The following is a 19,529-nucleotide window of genomic DNA, read 5'->3' on the forward strand; positions in this document are numbered from 1 at the left end:
CACAGTCAAGCAAGAATAATACAGTGGCACCCTAATGACAGCAGCACTCACAGGTGAACTTGCAAATCATAAATCACCTGGGTTGAAAAGGACCCAAAGATCATCTAGTTTCAACCCCCCTGCTGTGTGCAGGGTTGCCAACCAGCAGACCAGGCTGCCCAGAGCCACATCCAGCCTGGCCTTGAATGCCTCCAGGGTTGGGGCATCCACAACCTCTCCATTCTGTGCCTGCGAATGAGAATAGGAGGCTCAGAGGCTTTAGAGCACAGAATCATTTATTAACTTTCAAGCCACACTTACTGTTGAAAATAAGTCTACAAAACTCTGTAGGAAGCTGAATTCTAATTAAATGTTAAATAGCTTTAATATAACACTTGAATTAAATCTTCATGAATGGCATGAAAAGCATCCTTACAGCCTATTGTGCAATAATAGTCTTTTTTTCCATGGTAGCTGTAGGAAATATTTTCAGAAAAGTAATAGGTGAGGGAAACATTACTAAGGAAAAAGGATGATACTGGAGTATAAAATTCTAACGCATACCGTACATGGAGTTCTCACCCTTCTGCCACAAAAAGGTTCAAACACACTGGTGCTTCACAGCACGCTGTGAAACATTTTCTTCACCCACTTTATTTAATTATTTTGAGTTACATTACATTGACAAAAATCTCCTAACAGCAGTCATAAAATGATGACAAGAGGAAGTCACCCCTTGTCCCTATCCCCTGACTTGCTGTGAGGTTTCACAAGGAAAGGAGCAGTCCATCATTAGCATTATTAGATTATATATATTACTACTATATTAGTGTTACATAAAACAAGAGTCAATTCTTTACCAGAAACAGCACACTGAAATCAGTTGTGGTAATATTGAATGTTATAAAATGATCAGAAAGCCTTTATGTAATTTAAAATAGGAAGCCAGTATCAAAATACATTAATTGGCACCAAATTCACAGGCCAAGAAGGAAAAGTAACCCAAGTAGGGTATTACATAGAAGATCTTCTGAAGATCTTTGCATTAACATAGTTCCTCCCCTACCCCAGAGTGTAAAAATCTGGAATAAACCATAAGATTCAAGTAAGAAAAATAGACCTAAAGTGTGATGTATTGTCAGGAATAATCAGAAGTCAAGACTTTCACTTACAGCAGCTGGGCAGAATCCCACATACAAAAGGTGACAGAACTGAAAAAAACAAGAAGGCAAAGAAAATACTTGGAGAGAAAAGACACTTCGGATTAAGAAGTCAGTGCAGAGAAAATCATAGATTCATTGAGTGGAATACAGCAATCCAATTTGGCACAAGGTTAGCAAATTAAAGCAGGTTTTTGGTAGGAGCATAAATATGCACACTCCAATATAAGAATACAAAATTAATACACTGAAGAAGTTTAAAGTAAGTTTCTCTATGTAGTTCATATTATATACTGATTTAATTGTAAGTCCGCGCATCTTAGGTCTCAACCAGTAAGTAGAAATACCAAAAAAGACCCAGTCCTAGACTTCACTAGTGTGTATTATTGCATGGGACTGTCCTAACAACTCATGCATGGAAGCAAAGCCTTGAACACAGTGGCCTGAAGTTCAGAAACTAGATATTAACTCCTGAAAACTACTACTGAAATATCTGATAAACAAACTAAACACCCTTAGAGAACACTTAATGTTAGTTTGCCACTCTCTGTGCAGTCATATAGTCTGTGTAAAGCTCTATAGAAAACTTATAAGAAATTCTGCCCTTAGGAATGTACTGATAACAAAGTATATTTTCTAACTAGCAACAAGAGACAGGTGAGATTTTTTTTTTTTTTCCAAATGGTAGTACTGATTCCTATTCTGGGTTTACGTATAATTACAGAATGACTGATTTCAACTGAGCATTGTAGTGACATGTCTACAGTCAGAACTGAGATCCATGGCATCTTACAATGCTTTAACTACACATTAAGACTATTGCTTTGCAAATTTTTGTTCCAATCTTGATCAGTCTAATAATCTTCATCTTCAGATAGGAGCTAAGGCTGCCAAGCCCTTGCAAGATTGGGCCTTAATTCCATGCAAATAACTAAAATAGCTACTGGAACTACAAGAATATGTAATTTGTGCGCTGTGGCTGTGCATAAGCACAGTAATTTTCAGACACTTTAGCTTTTATTTCATAGATATGCAGCATGGCTCTAACACATGTGCATTTATGACTGATGCATCTGCATGAAGCTTCTCATGAATGTTGCAAGCTTCTGAACATCTTCTACAGTCACTGCATTATACAAAGAGGCACGGATTCCTCCCACAGATCTGAATTGAAAACAGGAGAGAAAAAAAATACATGAGTTTTGTATGTGCCAAGAAAAGACAGATATCATTTACAGTTACTTTGCCCCAATCAAACAGAAAGAAGTTCATATTTTATATGAATGAGAGGCAGAATTTTACTCAAGGTAAGCAGGCAATCTAAAGCAACTTAATATTTATTAGTTATTACTAATACGCGGTAGCCTTATGACATAAAAAAAACCCCTAACTTTTATCTACAAACATCACTGTAACATGGGAAGGAATTCTTTCCATCAGCGAGATAAGTAATGTAATGGAGACTTTATGCAATGACAGAATTTGACAAAATGTCACCTTCTTTGGCATTTGAACAGAGACAAGAAAGATTAATCAAGCTAGAGAAGAAGGCAGAATTAACAAGAAAGCTGTGCCCCATCACACCTAAACTATAGTTGATTCACCACCAGTTTTTAATTACAGTCTCAAGACTGCAATTCCCAGTGCTCCCAAACCAATATGAAAGAACAGCTTGTAAGCAAGAAATGCTGGTGAGTCAATACACAATGCTGCTGCTATATCGCTGTAATAATTTTTTATTCTGCACAGCAAGGGGATTCATCTCAGTGTAGCACTTACCGATGTCCTTTCAGAGATATCATGTTAAGTTCCACAGCTTTCTCTAGGAATTTCTTTTCCAGGGCTTCATCACCCTTGATACTGCCAATGCGGAAGGGGACGTTCATTCTGCTTCGGTTCTTCTTCTCTACTGGACATCTAGAAAAGTTGCAAAATTAATGATTATCCTACTTTTTGCTAAATTTACATTTTCAATTATAAACAACTTCAAAAAGTGAATAGTTGTATCCAGCTTAAAAGTCATTGTTCCATAACTATAGCAATCATTACTTCCTGTGAAAGAAAGCAAACTTCCTATTTTCAACCAAGTATATAATTATGGTAATAAGAAGTGGAAGGCCTTTCTAACATACCAAAAATTGGCTCTGACAGACACTTTTATTCTGCTGGCCACAAATGCTACTAGAATTGAGTTTGACCCACCTCAACAGAGGTAAAACAAACAAACAAACCACCACAATATAAAGCTTCCACTGGAGACTTTAATTATTAGTCTCAGTCCCCCTTCTCAAGGTCTTATTTGGTGTTATTAAGAATTATGAATGCAGAGAGGAGAGTGATCTCTAGAACAAATTTTACATTACATACATGGCCACAACATATTCCTTTAACTAAAGTAGAAGATTTAAGATGCATTTAAAGCAAAATTACTCTTCATTTTTTTCTAATTTGTGTTTGTTTTATGGATTCTGTTTCATATGTAATTATTGTGGACAAAAAACATGGCAGGGCAAAAGGTAAGGGGAAACGGAGGGAAGTATTTAATATTTAAATACTTATCTTTATTGCTTCTGGTTACAAAAGAGATATGAAGCCATGGTATTTTCCAAAATTGTGATGTAAATTCTTGCATAAATTCACAAGGAAATATTTTTTATTATTCTATTTGGCATGGTTGTAGTTGAGTACAGATTGGATTGTTTTTTGTAGGCAGCAGGGGTGTTGAGTTCTCCATTGGTTCCTTTGTGCAGATTAAGTAGTAACTGATCATAATGTTAACATATCTAAGTTCTCTGTACCAACTGTAACCAGGAAAACACTCTTTCAAAAGTCCTATGCTTGTAAGGATTCTCACATTTGAGAATATATCCACATCCACATATATATATATATATGTGTATGGATACGCTCCATTTAAGATGACCTATTTCCTATCAGGCAATCTAACACAACTCCATGCAAACTGTTAGTGTAGAGACTTTAGAAAACAACAAACTGAAATGGCACACACTTGTGGAACAGTCTCGGTTCATAAAAAGCTTGTCACACCTCTTGCTCAGTGAAGCATGCCATAGATTAGGTGGTACATCACAGCTAGGAAGGCAGCTTCAGATAAGAATGGATCTATGACTAAAAAGATGACTTGAACTGTGTTACTAGAGAAGATGCATACAGATCACTTAATGAAGTTTGCGTTGCTTTCCTTATTTGCCAGTTCACCATCCCACTTGCACTGCATTTGCCTATTGAGTCCTATAGGCCAACTTGCCAAAAACACGGATTTTTTATTTGCCATAAAATGTTTTTTCAAAGCTTCATTTGCTCACTGAGGTTTATGAAAAAGCCCCCAGGGTTTTAATAAAGTAGGATCACAATTCTAATCATTGCAATGCCAAAGGCAAAGCTGTTCCCATCATGAAAATGGATAAGCAGAATGCACTGAATATTATGAACTATATCTTTGCCAATTAAGATTGCGGCCAACTTAAATTTAAAATCCAAATTTAATTTCTCTATCCTAACTTTGACTCTAAAGTTAATTAGATCCCAAATTTTGACTTCATACTGAAGGCAAAGGAAAATATTTTGCAGTCTGTCATTTGATAGTTTTTGAACTTATGAGCATTGAAGTTATTGTTGCTTTTTACAACACCAAGATTTAACTACACATTTTGGGTCCTGTCAGGAAAAAAGCCTTGCATCCATACACAAAAACAAACTGTCAAATCTGCTTTTAAATAACATCAAAAACAGCTGAAAACAAAATACTTTTTTTTATGTACAGATCACATTCTGACTAATTCAGTAAATGTTACAGAATTGACTACAATTAATAAGATACTCTTCCTGAGTGTAAAAAAAAAAAAAAAAAAAAAAAAAAGCAGAGGTTTTGATTTCTGAAGAGGTAGTTAGAAAGGATAAGCTGCAGAATTCCTCTTACCAGCTTCTTACCAGCCACCTTCTTGGTTTTAGCCTGTAATTCTCAAAAATACAGTAAGCATACTAAATAGTTGCAACCTGCTTTCAGTACGCATATCTCCTAGGCTCCTGCATTTTATTAAGGGCTTCTCAAGCAATTTGTATAGAGTAATAAGAAATAACATTCTACTGGAACAAAGCTCACCCCTTGGAGAGTTACCAAGTGAATTATTTGCATAAATAATATCTAGGATTTCAGGATTACTCAATTTCAATATATTGAAAAAGTAACTTAGCTGTGCAACAAATTTTTAAAGCAAGGGGAAAACACACAACTTACACATAGAATCCATTCGATTTATCTATAATATCATAAATCATTCGTGATTTGATTAAACTAAGTTTGTCCATGGCTGCAGCTCCACCATTGTTCTTTATCCACTCCAGTACCAGCCCCATGATATAGATACTGCAACAGAAGAAAACATTTTTTTTTTTAATGTGACTGAAAAAACAAAAACAGTCATGAATAACAGTACACTAAAGTTTTAACTGTGAAATGTTATATTTATTTTAAGGTATTTGTTATAGCATGAGACCTGTACAGCTGCTCTACCCAAGATGCAAGAACGAACCTCAAATCTACATGAAGTAAGAATGCTAGAAATCTAATCATGTTTTCACAACTGTTAAGAATAAAACCTACAATCCCATTTCTGTCTAAAAGGATCATTTTCCCCTCCTGAACAGTGATGTTTGATGAAACAAATAATTAATGTATTACATTTAATTATTCATTACCATTCAAGTTTAAGCAGAGTCCTGGAAGCCTACTGAAATCACATGTCTAGAGACCAAGTATTTCAATGCCAGTTATGCAGTGCAACATTAAAAGAAAAAAGAAGTCCCCAAGGCCTTTTGCCTTTGTGCTTTTGCTATAAAACTAAGCTTGTTCAAGTTCAGACATTTCCCACAACTACAACATTTTGCATAATAAACTGTTCACAAGTTTTTATGGCGCCTTTCCAACAGATTTGCTTTTATTTTATCCCTTCATTACAGATTCCAAGGGAGTACTCAGAGAACATTACCCTGCAAGTTCCCTAACACAAATCTAACAGGAGTTTGTTTTAAACTTCACTCCTTTCAATTTCTCAGGGGATGCTAGTCTCAAATCTTTGAACACTTCAGAAAGACTGTAGAATAAATCAGATTGCCTTTTACAAATACACCTTATAGATTTCAGAGCACAGCCTTGCTACATTTATGACAGCAGGCTGCCAACAGCCCCAGCATAAAGAAATTAAATGAAGAATTGCCTAGGCCCTTGACAGGTACACAGGGCCACATTCATGTCTTGCTTTCATTTCCTCGGGTGAAAAATTTGGACAAGTAAAGTTTAAAGAGTTAGGCCTGGAATCATCCACTAAATTCAGCCAGATTAAACCCTTAATCCATGTTACGTGTCAGCCAAAATAATGTTTCAGGAGCAATTTTAAATGCTAAACAAACCCTTGGAGCTTAAAAATTAGTGTTTTGGTTTTTTTTTTAAATAGGAAATGCATTGCAAATTTTAGCAAAGTAGATCAGGGTCAAAGAGTTAAGCACTGTAGCATCAAAATGTTAAAGCCATTGGCATCCTTTAAATTTAATTTAACATCCTGCTGGAGTAGCTGTTGTACATTCTGTTAATATTTCCTGCCTGTTTGCCACAAATCCTAAGAGAGTGCGAGGAAAAGAGGAGAGGAAAAGTAGGAAGTTTTGCCAGTTCTTTATAAAAACTGGAACAGTCATTTAGAACCAAGCCAAATAGGCATACACCGTGCCAACATTTCTGTCTGTGTTACATTTTGGATTCTGGAGCACACTTTACCTTGAGTCTGCAGCACCAAGTGAAATAAAGCAAGGCAGCAGTCAGAAAGGAGAAAGGTTGTTAAATCAACTTTATTTTCCATTCTTTTAGTTCCCCACTATTCTATTAGTGTTCTTGAAAGACACTCAATTACAGCTAAAGTTGCATTTGCATTTTAGAATTTATTCACATAAATAAAAGACTGCAAAACTTAATTTTGGTTTTGCTTTTCAAATCAGAGGAGCAGCACTGCTAAAGTGTTGAGAACTTGTTTCTTTTAAAGGAAATAGTCTTGTACTTGGAAAACTTGAATGGCTGGATTTGAAACCCAGCATGTACAATGCAAGCACACAGTGTCCAAAACAGTGTGCATGATTTGGCAGTCAGAAAATAATCAATCATGAGAGAGAGGCTTTATCAATTGTTGAAGAAAGTGCTCATACTGCCTGTGTACTGCAGACAGGAAGAGAATAATCTGGCAAATTTAGGTTAATTTTTCTCTTAAATGCAAAGCCTAATGATATTGGCTATACTTCAGCCAGTAAGGCAGTCTTCAGATGGCTGCAGGAGTAAATCATTACAGTACTACCCACTCTACAGTGGCCATACTGCTTTGGAAAATTCCAGTTGTGCACCAGAATATGAAATAAACATATATGTACAGGATTTATTTTTTCTTTTGCTAAATTAAGATAAACTATATATCTATGCCTGTAATACACACTTTACACACCACACTGAGAAACAGATTCAATAACATAATCTGTACCTCAAAATTCTACTGAATTTAAATTAGGAAGGTATTAAGGTAGACTTTATGTGCAGGAATCATTGTAATTCATTTTGATACAGTGTATATGAAATCTGCTGGATACCATTAGGTATTGTAACTTCACAAACTCTAGCTTGTATTAAATGAAGTCTAAGAGCTGCAGTTAAACATTCTCAGCATGAAACAGAATTTCCTATTGATCAGAGATGATGCAAACTTTGAAAAAAAAAAAAAGTAGTTATTTTTTGACATATTGCAAAAATACTTTTTAAAAAAGGAAGTGTCTAACTTAAGATTTTATTTTTTGAAAAGCATCTGTTTCATCAGTAGGCATTGGTATAGTATTTTCAATTATTTCAGTTTAGAAATGCCATATTAAGTAGGGGTAAATACTACTAATTTAATGCCTAAGTATTCCTGTAGCAAAGTATTACCTAACCAGGTATCAGAAGCTAAGTGATGCTGCTTTTAAAAGAGCAAGCTATAGCCTGTTTTACCTCATGCATACATGAATTCCCTGATAACATGACTATTTTATTATCTTGATGCTACCAGTAATTACAAAGATTGACCAATTTTATTTTTTAATCCCAAGTAAGCACTGAGGTAATACCAAAAGAAATATGGAAAGTCTTATTAGGGAAGAAGGTAAAGCAATGACTAAACCACACTTTTTAAAACTCTTCTCCAGTTTCATTTCAAAACTCACTGCAGTGAACGATTTAGTTAGAACTAGAAATATTCCAATAATTTTTTAAAAATCTCATTTTTAAAATATTTAATAATGATAACACCATTTATTATTTCCTAGCACGAAGGCAGAAATGGATATGGAGGTTTAATTGCTGACAGTGTTCTCAGGTAGAAATTAAATGAAGTCTAATGAGCATTCAAGCAGCAAGACCAAATGCCCCAGTTACTTACTCACAGTCTTAGAAGCATTAGTATTTTAACAGCTCATCGTGTTTCTTTACACCAAAGAACTAGATTCTGAAATTTCTATAACGAAATTATGGCACACAGTATTTAATTCTAAAAATATTACATCCTTTATGTCCAAGTCCCATTCACTGGGCAGCAAGGGCCTACTACAATCACCTCAGATATTTTCAGCAAAATCACATGAAATCCTTTAGCACCTCAGTTACTTGAAGACAAACAACACTCTTCTCTGAAACTCTTTTTTCCACTAAGCATAGCAGATAGTGATGCAGAAACTTCCTGAATAACAGATATTAAAAAGCTGGGTAAGTTACCTGTAGCATGGAGGAGTGTTATATAAAGAGCCATTCGCTGCTTGTGTTTTGTAATCCATTATTACAGGGCATTCCTTCAGTGCAAATCCCAGCAAGTCCTCACGTACTATTACAACAGTAACTCCAGCACAGCCAACATTCTTCTGAGCACCAGCAAAAATCACACCAAACTAACAGAAAGAAAGGAAGGAATCATGACATACATCCACTAGTTGATTTTAACTGAATAAGAAACCAGTATTTTTATACAACTGAAGCTTGGAGAACATGTCATAAGCAAGCTGCAGGTCAAGGACATGCCAGCAGAAGTTCTAATTTCAAGGTGCACTTCCAGCTATAATTGTTACCCCATGTATATCTTAATTCAACGCGTTTTCCAGTAATTTGCTAAATATTTAATAGCCACAAATGATTCTCAAGGCAACTTGCTCCTATTTGCACTCTACTGCAAGCAAAAAACATGTAGACAAAACTATTTTCAACCAATTTGGTATTTCACGAGAGGCATCGTATAATCCACCTGCTAAAGGGAAAGCAAAACAGGAGAAAAACAAACAAAAACAGTTGAAGATGAAAGTGCTAGTAATTCCCACTTCTCCCAAGTCCTACTCCTTCCATCCTTCACCCCCTCCTTAACTGCACTGTACCTTGGAAACATCCACAGGCCTCGACAGGAAATTTGATGACATATCACAAACCAAGACTGCTCCTTTGACATCAGGTACAAAGTCAAACTCCACACCATGAACAGTCTCATTAGCACAGTAGTACACATACGATGCATCTGGATTGAGATTCCAAGTGCTTGGGTCAGGAATGTCTAAGACAGACAAAAAGAATACCAAAGGTCACTACACAGATGTAATTTTCCTGGCACACAGTTTTATTTTAAGGCTAGACCCTCAAGTACTAAGCCAGAATGATTTTGCAGCCTGAAGTGCAAAGCTACATTGTAGCTTCCTGGTACGGTATCCACAGAAGAAATGTATCAGTACATCCCCAGTATTCTGTGGTGGGCCATCATCGAGCTTGCAAACATTCATCTGACTTTCAGTTCTTTTTCCTTAAGGAATCTTCGCCAGACAGAATCTTCTACATGTCTTTGAAACTACTAAAGCATCCAAATTCTTACTGGTAAAGTTATTGGAATCTCTGTTTACATGAACCCCTACAAGCATTTTTAGACCTATTCAAAGTATATGTTCAGCTGTCTCCTATCTAAACTTTGTAAGGGATCTACAGAACTAAGATTTGCCTCAGTCAATAGGCTGGACTGGCATGCCCAAACAGAACAGGTTTGCATAGAATAAATGGTTTTTCCTTTTTTCTCCTCTTCTACAAAAGATGGGGGGGAATATATGCTGCTATTGCCTCTCCCATTATTTATTCCCTCTTACTTTAATTGTAGCTGCCAAATACACTCCCCTATAATAAGAAGTCACCAGTTACATAATTCCTGTTTCTTAGAGGAAATATTAACCTGGAAGATTATATAAATAGTAATCGGGGCACCAACTGGTTTGGGGAATATTCTTTATCTTCCCTGTTGCCACTCTTTCAACTTTAAATTATGTATCATGGACCAGAGAAAAGAAATAAAAGCACAATTAACAGAAGAATTTAGGTATCCCTAGTCCAATAATTATTTATTTATAACCAGTGACCACTTAAAGCATACATGTTTGTTTGAAACAGATTTTTCAAACAAAAAAGTTACACACAACCTTTCTTCCTTGCACACAGTGGTCATTAAAATTATGTCATGTCCATAAGCTCTATGAGAAGGAGTTAGAAGTGCCTTTCCTATTTCAGAGCTAACTAACAAATGGTCAGGAGATGAGTGTTTGGAAACCCCTGAAAGACCATAACGGAAAGCACATCACCCATCTCCTGGGCTAGTACACATAAGATGCCAAATATACTTCTTAATTTCAGAATAATTTATTACTGAATAAGAAACTGAATTACTTTAGCATATACTTGCAAATACCTTAAAATCTAAGTTAAAAAATAAAATAAGTCAGATAGCCCACATAATTTCCCCGTCTCCTTCCTACCACTCAAGTTCTGGAACCCAGTCACTCTCATCTCAGAATGCTTGCATGGTGGAGACCGTTAGGCCACCTAACCAATCTCCCAGTCATAGATGTGGAGACATGCAGGAGACAGTTTTTGAGTGCTGGCCAGTCAACCATTTAACTAGTTAACGTTCAATAATGCAATAGCTGAGACAGGTCAATTTTTACAGCAATTCAGAAAAGCAAGCATTCACATCAATAGATGTAATCATCAACTTACTTGTATAGGCTGATAGTTTCGGATGAACAATATTCACTTTGGCATACTTCTCTGCTTCTTTAGCAGCTTTTGCTGACCAAGCTCCAGTAACCACATAATCTGCCTGTCTTCCCTCCTTTAAGCCAATCAGGTTTAGTGGGACTGCACTGAACTGACCAGATCCACCTCCTTGAAGGAAAATAACTTTGTAGTTTTCTGGTATAATTCTGCAAGCAAGAAATCACCATATTTTACTTCCAAAAGACAAAGGACACATAACACTTGCATCTGACTGCAACCCTACAGAAAAGGAGTGCTTCTATTTCAGTAGATGCTTTTCACAGAGGTTAAACCAAATCCTGTCAACTTACCTCAAAGCTGGTCTTGAGTAACAACCTAAACAGTAGGAATAGTGCTATAGATTGAATTTTAAAAAGTTTGTTGGAAATAAGCAAATTCACTCCTGAGAAGTTTCTATCATAGCACACACAAGCTCAAACAATATTCCAGCAGACCTAATGCTCACTTGAAGTTTTGTCTCTTACAAGCTCCATGGTATTTCTGAATTGAGATGGCTTCACAACAAAGTTCTTGAAGTACAATTCAGTTTTTAGACTTAAAAATTTGCACATGCAACTGCATAGTACATTGTACATGCAGAGCAAGTGGAGAAGCTATTTACATCATCACAAAAATTACTTGTTCAAACTACTCACGAAAGCTCTGCTATCAATCACACTGGCTGTGACAAAGAGTCAAGCCTTAAAAAACAAAGTATGGTCCTTTCATATAAAACTACTATGAGAATAGTACACTAATTCTAATGCATGGTATAAAAACATTAACCCTAATCCACGATCTAAAAATTTTCTATTTAAAAAAAGTGTTAAAACACATATAAGGAAGAGGCTCCTGACCAGTCATTCCTTATAGATATTATGTTAATAAAATCAGGTAACATACAAATCAGCAATATATAGATCACCTGCATGCCATCAGTGAGCATATTTCTGTTATTTCCACTTATTCCTTAAAACAGATTTCTTAAGAACTAGGCAAATGGAAGACTGATATCCTCTCCATTACTTAATCAGATGCCTATCTAAACAAGCTAGGAACCTTCAAGGAGAGGTTTCCATATTTCGCATTTTTAGTGCAACTATCTCAAGTTTAATTTAAAAATAGGAAATTATTTACTTACAGTAATTCGCGCAAGAGATTTTCAGCTGTATTTAAAATTTTTGAGAAATCCGAGGTCCGATGGCTCATTTCTATGGTAGGGGGAAAAAAAAAATATAGCATGGAAGAAGACAGAAATGCATGAATGTGATTAGCACCAATTGTGCTAAGCTTTAACATCTTTACACTCACAGACCCAATACCCAAAGGCTTCCATTCCCAGTTCCAACTCCTATTTTGTTGAACCATTCCAAATACCTGCAAAACCCTTACTTTTCAGATTTTGTCCAATTCTGTGCAAATCCTTTCCATTCATATTTGGCAGCCACATGACCTAACTAGTCCCACCAAAAAAAAAAAAAAAAAAAGTAGGTGAATAAAAATATTCCCTAGGAAGGTGCAAGTTTCTTCACTGTAAGAATGTCCTTTGTCACTACTTTACTCTGTACCTGCTAAACCAGTACAGTGGGTTGTCTTGTTATTTTATTTAACAAAAACTTAATCATGCAGTATCCTAATTAGAAGTTCAGGCTACTGAATTTCAATTTCTTGTATTCAACCATAGTCTTCCTTCCATCTAGAAGAGCAAAGAATTTTAACACAAATCCATATCCCAAAGAGACTGCTGTACATGATACATTTAGCAATGAAAAAGTTTCAGAGGGGCAGTAAAATGCTGGGCATGTTTGTCCATAAATGTTTTATGCTTCTGGGACTGAATAATGACTCAGTCATGCAAATAACATAAAGCACCTCATCCTTCTGGCAGAATAGCACAGACTTCCTAAAGGAAAGGACACTAGATATCAAATATGCCTGAATTTACCAGGTGGTACACAAGATAATGAATACATACATACAAGTGCACAGTATGTGTATATCCACACATTGCATTTTATGTAAATAAAAATGCAGGTAACTTCTTAAAGATCCAGAAATAATAGGGCTTTAATTATGATTAATTAGGCTGAGAGAGCTGGAGCTGTTCAGCCTGGAGAAGAGAAAGCTCCAAGGGACCTTATAGTAGCCTCCCAGTATCTGAAGGGGGTCTACAGGACAGCTGGGGAGAGACATTTTACAAGGGCATGTACAACAGGACAAGGGAAAACAATTTTAAACTGGAAGAGGGTAGATTTAGACAAGAAATTAAGAAATTCTTCAGTCTGAGGTTGGTGAGACAGTGGAACAGGTTGCCCAGAGAGATTGTGGATGCCCCCTCCCTGCCCAGACATGTTGTGGATGCATTCAAGGCCAGGCTGGATGGGACTTTGAGCATCCTGGTCAAGTGGGAGCCACCCCTGCCTATAGCAGGGGGGGTTGGAACAAGATGATCTTAAAGGTGCCTTCCAACCCAAACCACTCTATGATTAGTTACTTCCATTCATAGTCCTTTATATTGGATTAGTAAACAGCAACCTGTGGATCGTTTTATGATCCCCTGAACGAATAAAAAGCAAGAGAAGAACAGCAGTTTATAAAAGGACACGTATAAACGAAACAAGGTATTACAAGCTATTGCACAAGAAAATGAAGTATTCAGTTGCAAATATCAATAGCAAAAGCCTTTTTTTTAAAAAAAAAAAAAGTTGAATTAAGTATCTACACTCTGAAAATTATACAAAAATTTTGAAGTCTTACTTACCAAGAACACTAATACCAAGTCCTTTGTAGTCCACCAATTCTTTCTGTGCTGCTAATAATACCTAACAAAACAAAACAAAAAATCCACAAATAAACTGAGAATTTTCTACTATGTGGAATCCCTAATGTATCATACATATACCAGCTGCTCCATAGGGCAGTAACCTAACACTTCTCTAAGGAAATTAACAAAATAATAGGCTTCATGTAATTTCATTTTATCTAGTAGCTGAAGGCTTGTCTTAAAATAGCATAATTAAATCCCATGCTTCATGTGGAGACTTCACATTTCAAGTCATTATTTCAATAGCTGCACTTCCAGATTACTTCAGAATGACTTTTAGGTGCTGAGTGGAACTCCTAAATGCTTACAGAAGGCTTAATGTTCACAAGTATGCTTTTGCTATTCTTATTTCCCCCATCTTGTGTTCTTTCACTCACCTCCCACAAACAAGCTAACTGAGATACAGAAAGAATCATCAAAAAAGAGCATGTGGCATTTGACACCTCACATTGATTCAATGCCACAAGGCCTAGTTTCATAGAACAAAGTCCTGCACTTCCTGAAGATGCACGTTATCTGTTACTGAATGTTAAGAAAAGAATTAAATGAAAGCTCTGAGGCAACAAAAGTCAGGTTAATTTTAGCAGCCTTGGCAAGCTGATCTGCTGCTTCAACTTTTCATTTGCCTTTCTCCCATAGCTCTCACAAAACAGAATTAGATCCTAACCACCTGTTTCATCATTACTTCTAGTTTCAGTGAATTCCTGCATGAGAAGCAAAGCTTTCTTAGCCCCTCAAATAGATGTAGGAAATGGAAATCCAGTAGAAGAGCCTCCAGCACATCTCAGGGTCTGCCAAGACACCACATGCTTCGGGCAGTTGCAGGAGCTTTGCTGACAGGGCATCTGTGTGAACTGTCAACTGTAAAGCTGGTCACCAGCAGTTCAACCATGAATAGCTGTGCTGCTTTTCATCTCCGAGATCACAATATTTTAACAGATGTGTTTCATACTGTAAACATGCCCATGCCAAATGAGAGCTTAAAAAGTTAGTGCTAACTTGCAGAGCATCAGAAAGGACTCGTTAAACTGCTGTGTAGAATCCAGTTCTGTCGGGAGCTTTATCTGATATAAGCTGCACACATCTCACGATAGACCCTTATGGTACTTCCTAGCAGGCATGAAGACCTCTGCCTTTGGACAGTCTGACCACTCTGCACGCAGCATCACCTCAAAGTCAAACAACGTGAAACAACTGCGGCAGCACAGCCCATTCCTGCTGCTGGGTTTTTGAAGGTGCTTAAGTAACCGGCAGCTTGGGGCACAGCAGGGCCTCCTCAAACACCCAGTTAACTGTGACAGTGTGACCAACATTGCTGCAGTCACGGCAAGAGCTCCTTTCTGAGCAAGCCGTTCTACCATATGGAGCAATCAATGTCCTTGCAGTGCGGTCTACGGGGGACGTTTCCAGGAGGGAACTCGTGAATTAAACTGCTGTAAAGCAAGCTGATTTACCTAGTAAAACTGGTAAAGAAATAACATAGACAGTAAGTAAGAAAACTACGGAGGAAACCAAGACAAGAAGCACGAAGTCTCACGGAACGTCGCCCCTGTGCCGGCAGCCGGATGCCTGCAATCCAGCACGAGCCACCCTCGCTCCATATGCAACTGGGTAATCTACGGCTGCTGATGCAACTTCCCACAGAGTTGAGTCTGCACTGCACTCATCACCATTTTTTTGAAGGAAGAGATGGTACCGGGTCGCTACGCCCTCTATCAGCTGATAAGCATCAAACTCGACACGAACACGCAGCGCACCGACGGGACTCCAGCGCTCCACACAGCGCCTCGGCGCCGGACAACGCCAGCACGCCGCGCTGCAGCGCCGGCGGAGCCGCTCCGAGAAAAGGGGCAGCGGCTCGCCGCACGCCGATTCGTGTCGGCAGCCGGGATAAAGGAACGGAGATCCAGGCGCTCGACTTTATCGCCGTTTACCTCAGCTTCCCGGCCCTCGCTCGGCAGCGGTAGCCCCACAGGGCCACGCCGGCAGCGCGGCCCCAGCGAGGCGCTCCCAGCGCGCCCCCCACCTCGCCGCCACGCCTGGCGGGTCCCAGCCCCTACTCACAGAGCGCGGCAGCTTGGCCGGCCCAGCGCCGAAGTTAGCCACCTGCCGCCCCCCGTCCATGATGGCGCCGCTCGCCCACCGCCGCTCGCCGCCCCCGGCCGCCGCGCCGGTATAAAGCCCCCGCCGCCCGCCCGCCGATTGGCTGCTCTCGCTCACACCCCGTGGGAGGGGCCGCAGCCGGACCGCCCGGCCGATTGGCCGCCCGCGGGCAGCGCCCCGGCCGCCTCTCGGCGGCGCGGCCACGAGGCGGAGGCGTGATCAGCCGGGAGCCGCCCCCGCGCACGCCCCGCGTACGCCCCCGCTGTCCCCTTCTCCCCCTCCGTGCGCCGCACGCGAGGCCGGGCGCGTGATTAATGTCGCGGAGCGGGGAGCAGGGCCGGGGCTGGCCCTTCCAGGCCGATATGCGGCATTCTTTCCGCAGGTACCTCGGTGCGGAAACACGGAGTTAACACGATAAGATTGTTGCTGCTGAGAGAGTGCCTTTAGCTCATCCAATTTCCTCTCGTAGTTTTAGTGAGAGAAGAACTGCCACGCACTCCGTTTTCAGAAGTGATTTTAAAGCAAATGGCAGTAAATCACTTTTGACAAAACAAACTATTAGGTATGATTGAAAGCAGATGGGCTCTCCAGAGCCCCATAATTTCCAAATATCTTGAAGAAGATTTGCTATTCCCTGGCGCAGTTGCATGAAGTACGCACTCTGAACACCCTTTGCTCAGCACTACCCAAGAGCTGCCGCTGCCTCAGCCTGTGCATGCTGTCTTTCTCAGATGTAGTGACATTCCCGTTCCAGCACCTGAGCACTCTTTCAGAGAATAATTTTTTTCCTAATATCCAACCTGAACCTTCCCAGCCAATTTAAAGCCATTCTCTCTCATTCTGTTACCTGGGAGAAGAGGCCAAACCCCACTTTGCACAGCCTCCCTTCAGCTAGCTGTAGAGAGCAATGAGGTCCCCCCTGGAGTCTCTTCCGGACTAAACAATCCCAGCTCCCTCAGCTGCTCTTCATAAGGCTTGTGCTCCAGACCCCTCACCAGCTTCACTGCCCTTCTCCGAACACACGCCAGGGGCAAAATGTCTTTCTTGCAGCAAGGTGCCCAAAACTGAACGCAGAACTCAAGGTGTGGTCCCACCAGTGCCAAGTACAGAGGAATGATTACTTCACTAATTACTATCCATTACAAATTTTTTTCAGTGAAGAAATACTCTTTAATTTAACTTGTTCATTTCTGTGTTTAACCAAGTCAAGCTGGAACTATGAAAGAAATTTCCTGGCATGAAAACATTTTCATCTTGTGCATGTTAATTTGCTTAAGAAATGTTAACAGAAATGGCAGCTTTACAGAAAAAAATGACCTTCATTCTGGCCATGGACATAGCTTAAGAACCTCACCAAACTTACACTGAGGCACCAGAGCCCTCCTTGGTTCTGAAGAACTAAAAGCGAACTTGAGAAAAGCTAAAGATTTGATACATTCTCTTCAAAACATCAGGGTATTTTTAAAGTTCTCTTTAGGCCACAACACCCAACACAAGTAAATTACTTCTAATTATTCAGGCGGTTCTAACTGAACAGAAATCCCAGCTGAGCTGTCCGGTAACAACATAAAAAGTGCCACAGTGTCTTTGCTAGAGGCTCTAACAGAGGTGGGCAAAGAGGTACGTGCTCTTTGTACAGGCCAAAAGTACCTATATTTGCCTAGAGGATCAACTCTGAACTTGATGGGAACAAGGTACCCAAGGAAAGGAGGGGTGGTGGAAATGATCAGAAATAACACAGGTTGGTGGCTCACGTCAACAAGTTGGGCCCTGCCATACCAAGCACATTGATGTCCAAGCAGCATCAGTCTTGAATACTGCATGTCACAACCCAAAATGTAAATTAAAACTTTGGAATTAAATGTCGTTCAAATTTCTGGCACCCATTGCTAGAACACAAAAATAGAAACTATCAGTTCAGAGCACAGGGAGTAAATACCAGCTACTGCCTTATTTCACATCAGGAGAGCCCCGTCATAACCAGGAAGATCAAAACCAGCAGCTCTCTTGAGTTTGCTGGAAGCCTTGCCACCCAGCACTTTAAAAATTCCATTGCATTCTGTGTGCTGACAGGGAGTAAATAAGATTGATAAGGATGAATAAACCTGACAGTTACCTGAACAAAGAACAGTCCATTCACATACGATTATTAAGCTTTTGCAATTGGAGACAATGAAGAAAAATGGTGAAGGTCACATCAAAGTTTTGTTACTTTTAAATTGAGATTTCTGCCATTTTAATATTTTGCTACCAGCAATTACTATCTTTTTATTACATCAAAATCCATACATTCTTTATGCCAGTATTCATAAGTATCCTACATAAAACATTGTCTTTAAAAATCATGACCTACAGTACTGCTTCTGGCTTCCAGTATTTGATTTGTGACCCCGTAAGTAACACAAGCCCCTGCAAATGTGAATTTGTAAAATTAAAAACTTCAAATCAGTGAGTGCTGTTTTTACTCTGATGGATACTAGAAAAAGCAAATTAAAATTTAGAGAAATTTAAATTCCAAAGTTTCCGTTAAACTTTTATTGGGTTCATCGTGATTTAATATCATGCTGGAGAGAAAAACTTTCACCAGCTACTGTTGGAAAAGAATTGACTCACTCCAGGAGACTGAGTACACACAAGTTCTCTGTCTAGTGCAACTATGTGTAAACTGACGTCATTATTCAAAGATAAATAATGCTGACTACATAGCAACCTGGCATCTATTTCAGGAGGCAGGCAAGATGTCTGGCCCAGCAAACTAGCGAGACTGGCAAATTTTGATGAGACCGAAAATAAAATGCAGGTAGTTTAGAGGGTATTGTTTTGTTTTCCTCAGAGATTTGACTTCAAATAATACAGTTACAAAATGTGCAAAATAATTCCTGGGAAGCTAATAAGATGATTAAAATGCTAGAGCTTTATAGGTAAACAGTAATGCATTCTCTAGTAAATAGCTGGGCTACTTATTGATTCTAGATTTTTATGTCAAACAAGAACACAGACAAATTATGTAAAACATTAACAAATAGCAAGAGGTTGAAACAACCTAGAGCAAAACTCAGTGGTAAGGTACTTAAGTAATCCTTTGAGACGTATACCAACAAAATATTGTAATACTTTTATTACTTTCTATTAAAATACTTTATTCACATTTTTATATACCAAAGGTTGTGGGTTTTTTTAATACTTCTTTTAAAATCACCTTGAAATTTCTTAAGTATTCATGATAACCTTAAAAAAATGCTTTTCCCGAGGCAACTTGCAACCATTTTCTCTACTGATTTCAGATGCAACATTCAACTGTATAAAGTATGCACACCAGATTCTGATA

The 19,529-nt window shown here is 38.7% G+C and overlaps 1 protein-coding gene across 1 annotated transcript; it reads right to left on the minus strand.

Moving 5' to 3' along the window:
* Positions 1–266: 266 nt before the first annotated feature.
* PSAT1 (phosphoserine aminotransferase 1) lies at positions 267–16,286 on the minus strand. The gene is made up of 9 exons (XM_031602390.2): positions 16,163–16,286; positions 14,036–14,096; positions 12,416–12,485; positions 11,236–11,441; positions 9,585–9,757; positions 8,938–9,107; positions 5,398–5,526; positions 2,919–3,056; positions 267–2,303 (listed from the first exon to the last, which is right to left on the minus strand). The coding sequence occupies exons 1-9, from the start codon at positions 16,220–16,222 to the stop codon at positions 2,198–2,200; spliced, it is 1,113 nt and encodes a 370-aa protein (XP_031458250.2). The 5' UTR covers positions 16,223–16,286; the 3' UTR covers positions 267–2,197.
* Positions 16,287–19,529: the final 3,243 nt, after the last annotated feature.

Source organism: Phasianus colchicus, chromosome Z (genome assembly GCF_987193195.1).
Source record: "Phasianus colchicus chromosome Z, bPhaCol1.hap1.1, whole genome shotgun sequence".
In the NCBI taxonomy this organism is placed as follows: Eukaryota; Metazoa; Chordata; class Aves; order Galliformes; family Phasianidae; genus Phasianus; species Phasianus colchicus.